We start from the raw sequence: 14,577 nt of genomic DNA, 5'->3' as shown, positions 1-14,577 counted from the left end.
ATCAAGCACATCTAGAAGTACTGTAAATTAATGGTTTGCAGATGGCTTTTCTTTGCAGCCAAAGCTATATTAAAGGATGATGTAGCAAAATGACATAAAGCTGCCTTGTGTTGTGATGATAATGTACTGTACCACAATGACTCAGTAAACCATTGCCACTAAGTGACATGTGAAATGGTACACGTACAGTAATGTTGAATGTTCTTTGACTTGGGCAGTTCATTCTTGAGCTTCATTTTCTTTTTCTTTGTTGCCCCCAGACTCTTGGCCAACACAGTGGAATCAGTTCTGGATAAGTTCATTACTTCAAACCTCTTTTAGCCAGTATTTCATTGGCTGTTGCAACAGAGCCAGCTGACGCACGTGTTTAGAATGCCTAGCCACAGCAAATGCAAAAATATGTTTTGTTGGCATCCCTTGTATGCACTTCAAATAGTGAGACATGGTCATTCCAAAAGTTTGGATGTTAACATAATGTTAATAGGAATGGTTACATATTTTGCCGCAGTCATATGAATACAGACCAAACTGTTTTTTATTTTTTATTCTTCACATCAGGCTGCACAAGTGTACAAATAAATAATGTCCAATCTCCATTTGAAGGGACGTGCACTGTATGGTGACTTTTGCGGGTGGGTGGTGGAATAATTTTTTGTTCAGGATCAATATGGGTGGGAGTGAAGAGACAAAAGTGGTATATTTTGGCTTCTGCTTGAGCTTGAGGCCCCCATTAACAGAGGTGTTGTCTGTTTTCACCGGAAAATGTGTTTGTGACACTTACTTTCTCATTCACTGGTGCTGTAATCATCTTTTGAGAAAATTTGACCAAAGTCTCAATTTTGTTTCGTCATGAATCCTCTTTGCCTAATATTTGTTGAAACCTGTGTATTATCCCACTGACACTGCCCCCGTTGGTTCGACTGCAGTTGATTGAGCATTGTCTTCATGAACATTCCAGCTCCTTGGTTTTCAAATTTTGTGCTGAGCGTCCTGGATTATTCCCATTGACCAAAACCCACAAACCTTGCTTCTCAAGCGCTGCAACATGAAACAACTTTGCAGCATGAAGCCTGCTTTTGGCTGACGCAAGGGCTTGATACGATTTAGTTTATTAGCAGCATATTGCTAGGTTTATTTTTTTTTTTTAACTTTTATTCTACCAAGCCTTGCATTGAGACCAAAGGAGGCTTCACACTTCAAAAACTGGAACTTCTGATTGTGAGATTAAATCAGAGGATGCTTGTCTTTGCCTTAGTGCTGGCAGAAGCCAGGATATTGCCGAAGAAGTTGTAGAACTTTGGTTGCAAAGATTTGTAGGAGGATTGTGCATGCAAGGGAAGCAGCCTGTGGCGGGGGTGGGGGGGGGGGGGTGGCGGTGCGGCGGGGAAAGGTGCCATACATCTTTGGAGACGACAGCCATTGTCTTAACCTGACATCTATCAAGATGTTTAAGTTCTTGTAACTAATTACGATTTGACTTTAATGGTAGCTGAATAGTAAAATGCAGGGTTGCAATAAGTAGCTTTTGCCAGCGAGATGTACCAGTTATGACCCCAGCATTCCGTTTTGCCATCTGCTTATTGTTTGCTTTAATCAAGTGTCATGGAGGCTGGTGTGGAGACATTAGCATTTTTTCCAAAAAGCAAGGGCATTATAAATTAATGATTTGTTTCTTTCAGAAATGGGATTTCAATTTCGGAAAAGAAAGATCTGATGGTGGTAAAGAAGGAGCCTCTTCTCCTTGTCCAACGAGCATGTCAACCACAAGTCAATAGGACTGAATCACTTAGGTGAGCAGAGAGTCGCTATCATATGGAAACTATCAAAAGTTCTCTGTTCATTTAAGCCAAGCAAATGCGAATTGCTTCTTTCATTTTTTGGGGCAGCTTTTTGGACAAGAATAAATATGCATGTAGTGTTAGGTACAATTTGCAGTTATAAAAATATACCAATCAATGAAATGAGTATTTCTACAGTGTTTCAATTGCACTTTGACTGCCCTTCCGTATTCTAAGGGCTTCATGTAAGAGGGAGCTGTGCAGCTACAGTTCTGCCATCGAGAACACTGCGACGGTTCATTCCTCCCAAGTGAATTTTAAAATAAAGCTGTGTTCTTCATGTTTAATTGTTCCACAGGTGAATTTTGTGGACAGGATCGAATAGTATGTTTAAACGTCGTCCTTTTATGGTAGGCGGGGAATACTTTGAATTGCAGTGGACAAAAAGACTTCGCTTTCATCGCAAATGGATTTGAATCCAGACTGGACAGGGATTAAAAACTTCTTTCAAACTGATAAGGGTCTGACAGAAGATGATTTTGTGAAATAATAGCCCAGTTCCTTATGGACAGATAGCTACCCATAGTTTGTTGTTAAAAGCAGTTTCAGTCAAGGATGGTTGGAAGTTATTAGCAGAAAATTTCAGTTGTTTTGCTGAGATTGGAGCAGGGTCAAAAAGGCTTTGCACCTCACCTTTGTACCTGACCTGGGAGTGCTTTATGCTGGATTTTAAAACTAGTAAAGGAAGTCCATTCCCTTGTATAGATGAGCAAAAGAAGTAACCTAATTCCCTCCTCCTACTTGTGTCTGAGTAAGCTGACTTAAACATTTCATGTAGGCTTGCCATGTCTGACATTCTACTATAAGTAGGCTGTGGGTAGGAATGCAAGAGTGAAGTCAGCTTAGCCTACCCACATTGCAGATGGCTTTGGCAGGGCATTATAATGCTCTTCTGTTTGCAAGTATTGTGTTTTAATAAAAACATGCTTTAATTGGGAGCTTCACATTCTGAGACTTGAGCTCACAGACTGATGGAACTTAAAGCATAGAAGTCGGCCATTTGGCTCATCCTGCCTTTGCAGATGCTGTTACACTGGAACGATCTACTTGAGTCTTAATTTCCCTTTTATATTTCTTCCTTTTCTTCACTCCCTTCAGCAACACAGACTCACTTTATTTCAGAGCTGCCCTGGCTCTCAGTTGAACAATACCAAAATAATGTGGCCCATAGCTTCTTGTAAAAACATTTTTTTACTTTAGAACCCAAGACGAATTTACAAAGGTGAGAATGTTTCTAGGGGTTTGAGGGGTAGTTTAAATGGCTACCTGAATGCAGTAACACCTATCCCAAGATAGCATCACCTTTGTGGAGCTTAATTGTAATTTTTCAGCCTGTGTCTGAAGAAAGCATTTCCTTTGTGTAGGTAATCCTCTCTGCCTGTCGAGTCATTTCATATTCCCAGAAACTGAAAAGTTCATGAAAAGAACAAATTAAGTCTGCAGTGACCCAACCACAATTTTTAAACATGATTAAGTCTTGGCCATTGGACTTAACTGTAAATGCACATTGAATATGGCTTTTAGCCACATGGTGAATAATTATTTTATGGCTAGAAATAAGTCAACAGAGCTAAACTGTACACCTCCAAGCAAAACTATATACCTATATATGCTGTTGGCGTATTAAGAGTGTTTTATTGTTGAGGGCTAGGCATATAAAACTTAGGTAATTTATTTTAAAACAGGTTTTTTGCTTAAGTCAAGATCCCTACATCTGATTCTATATTATCAATTGAATTTGCAGTTGAATCTAGTTAATGAAACTAAGATCATCCATTTTACCCATACCTTGCTTCAACAGCTCCCAGATTGACTGTCCAGTCATAACTTGTGGATAAGAACATAGAACATAAGAATTAGGAGCAGGCCATACCGCCCCTCGAGCTTGCTCTGTCATTCAATAAGATCATGGCTGATCTTCGACCTCAACTTTCCTGCCCTATCCCCACATCCCTTGATTCCTCTGGAGTCCAAAAATCTATCTATCTCAGCCTTGAATACTCTCAACGACTGAGCATCCCCAGCACTTTGGGTCAGAGAATTCCAAAGATTCACAACTCTGAGTGAAGAAATTCCTCCTCATCTCAGTCTTAAAAGGCTGACCCCTTATCCTGAGTCTGTTCCCCCTAGTTCTGGACTCTCCAGCCAGGAAAAAGAATCTCTCCGCATTTATCCTGTCAATCTCCCTCAGAATCTTATATGTTTCAATGAGATCACCTCTCAGTCTTCTAAATTCCAGAGAGTATAGGCCCATTATACACAATCTCTCATCCCAGGACAGCCCTCTCATCCCAGGAATCAGTCTAGCTGACCTTCGTTGCACCGCCTTTAAGGCAAGTATATCCTTCCTTAAATAAGGAGACCAAAACTGTGCACAGTAATCCAGGTGTGGTCTCACCAGAGCCCTGTACATTTTTTTTCTTATTCATTTATGGGATGTGGGTGTCGCTGGCAAGGCCAGCATTTATTGCCCTTGAACCGCTGCAGTCGTATGGTGAAGGTACTCCCACAGTGCTGTTAGGTAGGGAGTTCCAGGATTTTGACCCAGCGACGATGAAGGATCGGCAATATACTTCTAAGTCAGGATGGCGTGTGACTTGGAGGGGAACTTGGAGGTGGTGGTGTTCCCATGCGCCTGCTGCCATTGTCCTTCTAGGTGGAAGAGGTCGCGGGTTTGGGAGGTGCTGCCGAAGAAGCCTTGGCGAGTTGCTGCAGTGCACCTTGTAGATGGAGCTGCACTAATCCAGGCAAGTGGAGAGTATTCCATCACACTCCTTACTTGTGCCTTGTGGATGGTAGAAAGGTTTTGGGGAGTCAGGAGGTGAGACACTCGCTGCAGAATACCTAGCCTCTGACCTGCTCTTGTTGTCACAGTATTTATGTAGCTGGTCCAGTTAAGTTTCTGGTCAGTGGTGACCCCCAGGATGTTGTTGATGGGGGATTCGGTGATGGTAATGCCATTGAATGTCAAGGGGCGGTGGTTAGACTCTCGCTTGTTGGAGATAGTCATTGCCTGGCACTTGTGTGGCGCGAATGTTACCTGCCACTTATCAGCCCAAGCCTGAACGTCGTCCAGGTCTTGTTGCATGCGGGCATGGATTGCTTCATTATCTGAGGAGTTGCGAATGGCACTGAACACTGTGCAGTCATCAGCGAACATCCCCATTTCTGACCTTATGTTGGAGGGAAGGTCATTGATGAAGCAGCTGAAGATGGTTGAGCCTAGGACACTCCCCCGAGGAACTCCTGCAGCGATGTCCTGGGGCTGTGATGATTGACCTTCACCACAATTGTAGCAAGACTTCCTTACTCTTGTACTCCAACCCTCTAGCAATAAAGGCCAACATGCCATTTGCCTTCCTAATTGCTTGCTGTACCAGCATGCCAACTCTTTGTGTTTCTTATACTAGGACACCTAAACCTCTCTGAACACCAACATTTAATAAAATTCTGTTTTTCTATTCTTCGTACCAAAGTGAATAACCTCACATTTCTCCACATTCTTATTGCCCATGTACTTAACCAGTCTATATTCCTTTGCAGGCGTTTTGTGTCCTCCTCACATCTTACTTTTCCACCTAGCTTTGTATTGTCAGCAAACGTGCACTCGATCCCTTCATCTAAGTCAGTAATATAGATTGCAAATTGCTGAGGCCCAAGCACTGATCCTTGCGGTACCCCGCTAGTTACAGTCTGCCAATCTGAAAATGACCCGTTTATCCCTACTCTCTGTTTTCTGTCCGTTAACCAATCCTTTATCCATGCTAATACATTACCCCCAACCTCATGTGCCCTTACCTTGCTTAACAACCTTTGATGTGGCACCTTATCGAATGCCTTTTGGAAATCCTAATATACTACATCCACTGGTTCCCCTTTATCTACCCTGCTAGTTACATCCTCAAAAAACTCTAATAAATTTTCAAACACGCTTTACCTTTCATAAAACCATGTTGACTCTGCCTAATCATACTATGATTTTCGAAGTACCCTGTTACCACTTCCTCTATAATGGATTCCAGCATTTTCTCAATGACTGATGTCAGGCTAACTAGCCTGTGGTTCCCTGTTTTCTCTCTCCCTCCTTTCTTGAATAGTGGGGTTAAATTTGCTACCTTCCAATCCACTGGGACCGTTGCTGAATCTCGGGAATTTTGGAAGATCACAACCAATGCATCCACTATTTCTTTTAGAACCCTAGGATGTAGGCCACGAGGTCCAGGGGATTTGTCGGTTTTTAGTCCCATTAGTTTCTGAAGTATTTTTTCTCTGCTGATATTAATTACTTTAAGTTCCTCGCTCTCATTAGCCCCTTGGTTCCCTACTATTTTTGGTATTTTTTTGTGTCTTCTACTGTGAAGACAGATACAATATATTTGTTTGAAGTCTCTGCCATTTCCTTGTTCCCCAATATAATTTCTCCTGTCTCTGCCTCTAAGGGACCAACATTTACTTTTGCTATTCTCATCCAAGTCAGTACTGTAGTGACTGTGAATCCAATCCTCATTGAACATTTTCTCCATTATTTTGGTGCAGGCTAGCAGATGAACTCCATGGGTGGGTCCATCGACATGAAGTAGTTAGAGTCAAGTTGAGGAAAGGATCCAAGATGCTTCATAAAATACGGACTGTGTCGGTATGTACTTCATTTTTTCTTCATATTTATCAAAAAATTAAAAAATTCGTAGGTTGAGAAACAAGTAAAAATCCTAGGAGTAAAACAAATGTCGAATTTACTGGCACAGAAGTCGTCTGCCACTCATTAAAGTGAGTGCAGTTGGGGTTGGTGGGCATGGGAGAGGATTTATGGAGTTGTGTAAGCATTGTGTTACAGGAGAGCCAAAAAGTCCCAGCATTTCCAGGTATTTCATGCATCCCTCCCTAAGAAAAGGTCAGATTCAGGTTTTGAATCTTCTGTTGGCATGGAATGTTAAAGCCCCTTATTAGGTTTTTGGGCCTTTTCTGCCCCTTTTACTTGAGATCGTGCAGCTTCTGCATTTTAGATAACATGAGTCTCTGCTCCTTATGGTCGCCTGAGTGCCTTCACTGGCCCTGACCTCTAGCTAAATTTCTGATAGCAAGTCCAAGAGAACAAACAGAAAACCTTGGTGTAAATTGGATCTAGCCTGTGCCTCCACAGGAACTTCATTCCATTTTGGAAAAACGACAGAGCATCACAGTATCAGACCTCGTTGCAGACTTGAGTAAATTTATTGAACAAGAGAATATTTAATAGTAATGTAGCATAGATTCGGTCACAGCAGATATCCTAGCTTACTTTTATTCCGAAAAGTTGGTTAACATATGTATGCAATTATTATATTGCACTTTCCAAGTGGGAGCTAACTGAAGCTCTGTGAAGATTCTCAGTTTTTAAACTTTTTGGAGTTACTGTAATGGGATGGAAGGGACTTCAAGCAAATCAAGCTAAGGAAAAATGTTTTGTTTTTGTTAGACTCTTAAATGCCTTTTAGTTTGATCATAGTGTACATCATTCAGCACATTTCATGTGCCTGTGTCAGTTGACATCTATAGTTGATTATAGTTACAGGATTTTAGTACTTGACCATTATGTAATGAGGAAATTATTATGTCCGTGTATAATTGAGACACGGACTGCAGGAGTTGATTATAACAAGTCTTTACTGAATGGAGACAACCTGGAAATTGAAACTGCAGAAGCCTGCAAGGGCCTTTTATACAGGGGTGGTCACTGCTGGTACTGCAGTCTGAGACCAGTTATTCCCTTAAAGGTACATACACAACAACTCCTCCCCTTTTAGATAAACAGTACATAACATTCATTTAACAACTAAATAATAACTAATTACAATTACGGTTGCTAGATACATTGGTTGAAGTTAAGCAATTATAAGTTCAGTCTTTGAGGAGGCTTCCTGATTCTGTCTGGATAACGCCTCTGTGGGATATCAGGTTCTTCTGGCAAGGTTGAGTCGGGATCAATGTCGTTGTTTGGTTCGTCTGCTTCCAATATCACCGATTCTGCGGTAGATGCAATTGGTACTTTGGTTTCATCGCCAGGTGTATCAGATCGTGGTGTGGAGTTGACGTTTTCCAGTGACTCTAGAATCTGGTCAGCATGGCGTCTTACAATGCTCTCCCCAATGTCCACGGTATACATTAGAGGTCCTTGCCGTGTACAGATCGTTCCTGGCTGCCATTTCTCTGTGCAGTAGTCCCGGGCCAAAACTGGTTGACCTATCTTAAAACTCCTGGTCGGCCTTTCTTTCATATTCTGAAACTGCCTGTTCTCCACATCTCTTCTGATGTTTGGCTTAACCAAATCCAAGCGGCATCGTAGTCTTCGATTGAAGAACATCATGGCTGGAGTTTGGTTGGTAACCGCATGTGTCGCGTTCCGGTAGGCAAACAAGAAGTTATCCACCTTGTGTTGTAGGGGTATATCTTCATTACACATTGCCTTGATAGCCTTCTTGAATGTTTGAACAAACCTCTCGGCCAATCCATTAGTGGCTGGATGATATGGGGCGGATGTGTAATGCTTAACACCATTGTTCTTTAAGAACCTCCGGAACTCTTCAGACACAAACTGTGGTCCATTGTCAGAGCAAATCTGTTCAGGCAGCCCATTCCTGGCGAATATGGTTCGTAAGACTGTGATAGTTTTTTCTGTGGTGGTTGAGGACATTTTTATTACCTCTGGCCACTTTGAATGTGCATCCACCGCAATTAAAAACATCGAGTCCATAAAGGGACCAGCAAAATCAATGTGCACCCTTTGCCATGGAGATGAGGGCCACTCCCATGGATGTAGAGGGGCTTGTGGTGGGGCGTTTTGGACCTTCTGGCATCCTGTACAGCTCTTGGTCATCTCTTCGATTTCTCTATCGATTCCCGGCCACCACACAAACGCTCTGGCTAAGTTCTTCATTTTTACCCCTCCCAGATGACCCTCATGAAGCTCATTGAGCACTCTATCCTTCAATTTGGGTGGAATTACTACTCTGGATCCACACATCAAGGTTCCTCTGCACACTGACAGCTGTTCTCTTCTCGGCGAGAATGCTGGCAGCAGTGGTTCGCCATGTGCTGGCCATCCCTTCACCGTTAAATCATAGACCCAGGAGAGTGTCGGGTCATTTCGTGTTTCCTTTTCTATGTTTGCATTCGTCACAGGGAGACATTCAACTATAGTCGAGTGGAATAACTCCACTGGATCCACTGCCAGTTCTTCTTCCACCGTCGGCAATGGTAGGCGCGACAATCCATCAGCATTCCCATGCTGTTTAGTTCCTTTGTACTCGATGTCATATTGGTGAGCCCCTAGGAAAAGGGACCACCTCTGTAGCCGTTGTGCCGTCATTATCGGTACGCCCTTCTGAGGGTTGAAAATGGAGACGAGAGGTTGATGATCAGTTAGTAGAGTAAATTTCTGACCGTGCAGGTAGTGATTGAACTTCTTCACCCCCCACACCAGGCTGAGGGCCTCTCTGTCAATCTGGGCGTAGTTACGCTCGGCTGAAGTTAACGAGCGTGACGCAAAAGCTATCTGCCTCTCTGAACCATCAAGGAATTTATGTGACAGTACCGCCCCAATGCCGTAGGGAGACGCATCACACGCCAGTCTTATCGGTAGTGATGGGTTGTAGTGAGCCAATACTTCTCTTGAAGTGATTTGGTCCTTGCTCTTCTGAAAGGCCCGCTTATATTCATCGCTCCATTTCCATGCTACTCCCGTTCATAGTAGGGCGTTCAGTGGATGCAGAATTGTGGACAAATTCGGCAAAAACTTATGGTAGTAATTCACCAATCCGAGGAATGACCTCAGTTGCGACACATTTTCAGGCGCTGGAGCCTTAACTACCGCTTCAATTTTGTCAGGGGACTTATGCAACCCCTCTTCATCAATCACGTGGCCACAATACGATATCTGTTTCTTAAAAAACTCGCACTTGGGGCGATTGGCTCGTAGCCCATGTTCACGTAGTCTAGTGAGCACCTGCTCTAGGTTGGCAAGGTGTTCACTGTCATTTTCACCTGTCACTAGGATGTCGTCCAAGTAACCCTGAGTCCCCGGAATCCCTTGCAGGACTTGTTCCATCGCTCTTTGCCATATCGCTGGAGCTGATGCTACTCCGAATACCAGTCGATTATACTGGTAAAGACCTTTGTGAGTGTTTATCGTGAGATACTTCCTGGAGGATTCTTCAACCTCCATCTGCAAATATGCTTGTGCTAGGTCAATTTTTGTAAAACGCTTCCCTCCAGATAGTGAGGTGAAGATATCTTCTATCCTTGGAAGAGGATATTGTACTGTGTGAAGGACTGGGTTCACCGTCACCTTGAAATCCCCACAGATGCGAACCTTCCTTGGCTCCTCAGACTTATTGTTTAACGTTTTCTTCATGACAGGAACGATGGGTGTCGCCCACTCGCTCCAGTCTACCTTAGATAACACGCCTGCATTCTCCAGCTCTGCCTCGACGGCTGGGCGAATTGCATATGGTACCGGTCTTGCTTTGAAAAACTTGGGAATTGCATTCTCCTCTATTTTTATCGAGGCGGTTACGCTTTTAAGAGTGCCCAGTTCTTGTTGAAATACCTCTTTGGCGTCAGCTAAGATTGTTGACAATCGTCCAGGAATGACGTCGTCATCCTTTTTACCAGCCACCGTCAGTGCCTGAATGGAGTGCCAGTCTAAACTTATCTTTCTGATCCATTCGCGTTCCAATAACAGTGGTCCACCATCTTGCAGAATGTAGAGATACAATTTCCGTATTTTCTTGCCGTTGTATTCGACAGGCACCCTTATTTTTCCTCTGGGGTATACTTTTTGCCCCGTATACGTCCTCAAGACAATGGATGTCTCTCAAGGGTATGTGTGAGAATAGCCGCTCGTAGTCTCGTCGATTCATGACGGTTAGAGCTGATCCTGTACCCAATTCCATTTTGACTTGGGACCCTGCTATCATGAGGGTGACCCAAATGGTTCGGTGATCCTCTTTTGCGATTACGTTGTGAAGTTTGAGACAGCTTAGTCTCTTGTTCCCGGATTCACTATCGCTCATCTGGTCTTCGGAACTACTGTCCGTCATCTTTTGTACTTTCCTGTACGGTTCCTTAGTAGCCTTTTTGTTGTCGTTGGTCTTCTTCCCAGACCTGTAAACTCGTGCAATGTGTCCCATCTTTCCGCATTGCCTGCATATTTTGTCCTTGGACCAGCAGTCCTTCTGGTCATGGTTTGTTCTGCCGCAGCGATAACATTTTGCAAATCCCCGTGTCATTTCGTGGGTGCCGTATTCCTGTGGCTTTTGTTGTATTTCCGCAGCTCCCCTTGCTGCTGCTTCGTACGATACTGCCACGCTGAAAGCCTTATCTAGCGTCAGCTCTTTCTCTGAGAGTAACCTCTTCTGGGTTCCTTCACTCAGGAGTCCACAGACAAATTTGTCCCGTAAGGTATCTGCCAGTCCTGCTCCGAACTGGCAGTGCTTTGATAGCTTGCGTAGTTCCGTAAGGTAATCAGCATTGCTCTCATTTTTATGCTGATTTCTCCTGTGGAATTTAAATCTTTCTGCTATCAGCAGCGGTGTAGGATTTAGGTGTTCCTGTAGGATAGCAACAATTTCGTTAAAACGCTTCGCCTTTGGTTTGGCTGGAGTAATCACGTCCCGCAATAGGCTGTACGTTCTTGCGCCCATTAAATTTAGCAATACCGATGCCTTTTTCTCATCGGCTATTTCGTTTGCCTCGCAATATACCTCGACTCTTTCCACATACGTGGTCCAGTCTTCTATTGCATTATCGAAGGCAGTGATATCGCCAGTCTTTGGCATCTTGAAAATCTAAGATGGCGCCTCCCGCGCTTTGCCTTCGTCCCCGATGGATCAAAATGGCGCATCCCGCGCTTTTCCTTCTTCCCCGCCGAGTTAAGATGGCGCCTCCCACGCTTTCCCGCCGCTGCCGCTGCTGCCAACGCTGTTGCTGGCGATTATATTTATTTTACTATCCTGTAATGGCGACGCCCTATGGTCTTCGCGCTTCCCCGATCGCTGCTGCCAACGCCGCTCTCCGCGGTATTTTTATTTTTCTATCGCGCTTCAATATTTGCTCCGTTAATTGAAGAACCGTTCCCGTCATGGAGCGGACCCTCTGGGACACTTCCCTCCCTCCTCTTAGGTCCGAACGCTGCCCGGCTTCGAAGCACCGGCCGTGCCCTGTGTGCTCCACCCTCCCTCTCTCTCTCTCTCTCTTTGCTTCCCGACTCGCTGCCCGGCCCCGTTGCAGAGCCACCCGATCGAGCTGTAGCCCGCCGCAGCCCAGGAAGGATCAGTGAACTACCTGCCACCAGCCCGATTAGCTGGGAAACCACAGACTGGAGAACCAAGCCTGGCTCTCGACAGTCTCTCCTGCACTTTTCAATTCGATGATTTGGAGGGCGGTTGCCCACGGTTGACACCCGTTTCTCAAGTTTCTTTGGAATTTTTTTTTTTTCTTCTGGCTCCGACCTTCAATAACGTCGTCTGAGGTGCTGCCGAGTTGCAGGTAAATTCGCTTCTTACTCGTCGCCAGTATTATGTCCGTGTATAATTGAGACACGGACTGCAGGAGTTGATTATAACAAGTCTTTACTGAATGGAGACAGCCTGGAAACTGAAACTACAGAAGCCTGCTAGGGCCTTTTATACAGGGGTGGTCACTGCCGGTACTGCAGTCTGAGACCAGTTATTCCCTTAAAGGTACATACACAACAGAAATGTGCAGTATCCGTTCAATACTTGCCATGTTTTCATTGAATCAAAAACTCAGCAAACACAGCAAAAAGATTTAAAGTTCAATCAGTGACTGCCATAAACCAAATCATTGCAACAAATGTTACTGACTTGTAATGTGCTATGAGAGTAGTGCTGGTGAGTGTTGATTTGGGAATGGATGAATAAAACGCAGAAAGTGATTCTATGCGAAATGCTGATATGACAAGTACTGGGTGTAAAGAGCAAATGCAGAGCAGCTGTTGAAGTTCAGTGAGTGTTGAGCAGGTCTGTTCAGTAGTACAGTACACATTGGGATTGGCTATACCAATCAGTTGGTTTTATCATCATTTGGGCTGCTGATTAAATTAATCACTGTAACCAATTTCAATTATTAGGTAAGAGTGGTTTTCCTTTAAACCTGTTATTTCTAATATATAATTTTTTAAAAAGTCTTCCATTCCTTACCCCATCCATTCCTTTGATCCCAATTCCTTTGATGGAAGCCGTTCCTTAAACTAGTCACCTGGCCACTTAGCTTGGTGTCCTCAGCAAATTTTAGACTCTACAAGAAATGCTCTATTTCATGTTATTGATGAAAGTTGCAGAACAGATCTCTGTAGAACTTTGCTCATCACTGCTCCCAGCAAGAGCTTTCTCTACTTATTGTCACCTTCTGTTTCCTTGGCAAGCCATTTCTCAATCCAGAGAGCTCATTTGCCCTGAATAAGTACATCAAGCCTCGAAATTGCATTAAAGTGATGGATTGGTCCTAAAGCGTTAAATTACTATAATAGTCTGAAGTTGCTGTTTTATAGGCCCATTACAATCTTGATTTCCAGCAACTGACAATATGATAACTTAGCAACAGCAGGTAACCATGGCGACACAGTTCTCATTACCATTAAGGGTGCTTGAAGTAGTAAGAAATGCAAAGTTTGACTGGGTTCATGCTGTTGTGCTGCAGTAATCCAATAATTAAGTGTCGGTGGGCAGATGGTAGAAGGGAGCAAGCTACAGTAAACAACTGATCTTTGCAGGGTGTAATTCTAGTTATTTTTTAGTGCCGTTTTAATATTGGCTCCAAACAAAACGTGTTGGCTGTTTTATTTTTACATGGTCTTTATCCCCCTCCACCTTTTCTGCAGTTCTATTGCTCCATCTCGGCAAGTAAAATAACCCTGCTAGAATTGGCGCACTTGGAAAAGGATTGTGGTTTGCCCACATGCAGAAACCGTTTAATATAATAAACTTAAGAAAATAGAGAACACCTGTTTACAGCAAACGTCATGGATCAAAGTCCTTTCTGATGAGTTCATGGTTTTGTGGTCAGAATCGCAGTTTGTTTTTCCTGTGGGCGAAGGTTGGAGAACAGGCACTGAATGTTTTAACTGCTGTGCTGACACAGCTATTGAGTCGCCCTCGCTGATTAAAAAAAAACACTCTAACACACCAACAACAGCAAATCTGGTTATGAACATTCTTATTTGTAGGACAGAGCACAGCTAGACCCTAAAAAAAAAATCACACAGTTAATAGGCATTAAGGGAAAAACCCAGAAGTTTTTCCATTTGTCTTGCTACAATGGATGTCAGCTGTACACTGCGCCGCTGGAGTTTACTGTGTTGGTTGCCCATTGCTCTGTACACTACATAAGAAATAGGAGCAGGAAAAGGCCACTTGGCCCCTTGAGCCTGCTCTGCCATTCAATAAGATCATGGCTGATCTTGGGCTCAAAGCCACTTCCCCGCCTGCTCCCCATAACCCTTCACTCCCTTATCTTGCAAACATTTGTCTATCTCCACCTTAAATGTATTTAATGACCCAGCCTCCACAGCTCTCTGGGGCAGAGAATTCCACAGATTTATGACCCTCTGAGAGAAGAAATTCCTCCTCATCTCTGTTCTAAAAGGGCGACCCTTTATTCGGAAACTGTGCCCCCATGTTCTAGATTTCCCCACAAGGGGAAACATCTTCTCTGCATCTACCTTGTCGTGCCCCCTCAGTAT

General features: G+C 43.7%; 1 protein-coding gene across 1 annotated transcript in view; it reads left to right on the top strand.

The window, feature by feature from the left end:
- The window catches only part of atf6 (activating transcription factor 6), a 284,152-nt gene that overhangs the window by 137,875 nt on the left and 131,700 nt on the right, over window positions 1–14,577 (top strand). The window contains exons 11-12 of the mRNA XM_085977996.1: window positions 1,680–1,790; window positions 6,375–6,474. Of these exons, the coding sequence (XP_085834122.1) occupies window positions 1,680–1,790; window positions 6,375–6,474 (211 nt within the window). The remainder of the gene's footprint in view (window positions 1–1,679; window positions 1,791–6,374; window positions 6,475–14,577) is intronic.

This window comes from Somniosus microcephalus, chromosome 3 (genome assembly GCF_052327205.1).
Source record: "Somniosus microcephalus isolate GS21.2 chromosome 3, FLI_Smic_1.0, whole genome shotgun sequence".
Taxonomy (NCBI): Eukaryota; Metazoa; Chordata; class Chondrichthyes; order Squaliformes; family Somniosidae; genus Somniosus; species Somniosus microcephalus.
This window is presented reverse-complemented; position numbering and strand designations above follow the sequence as displayed.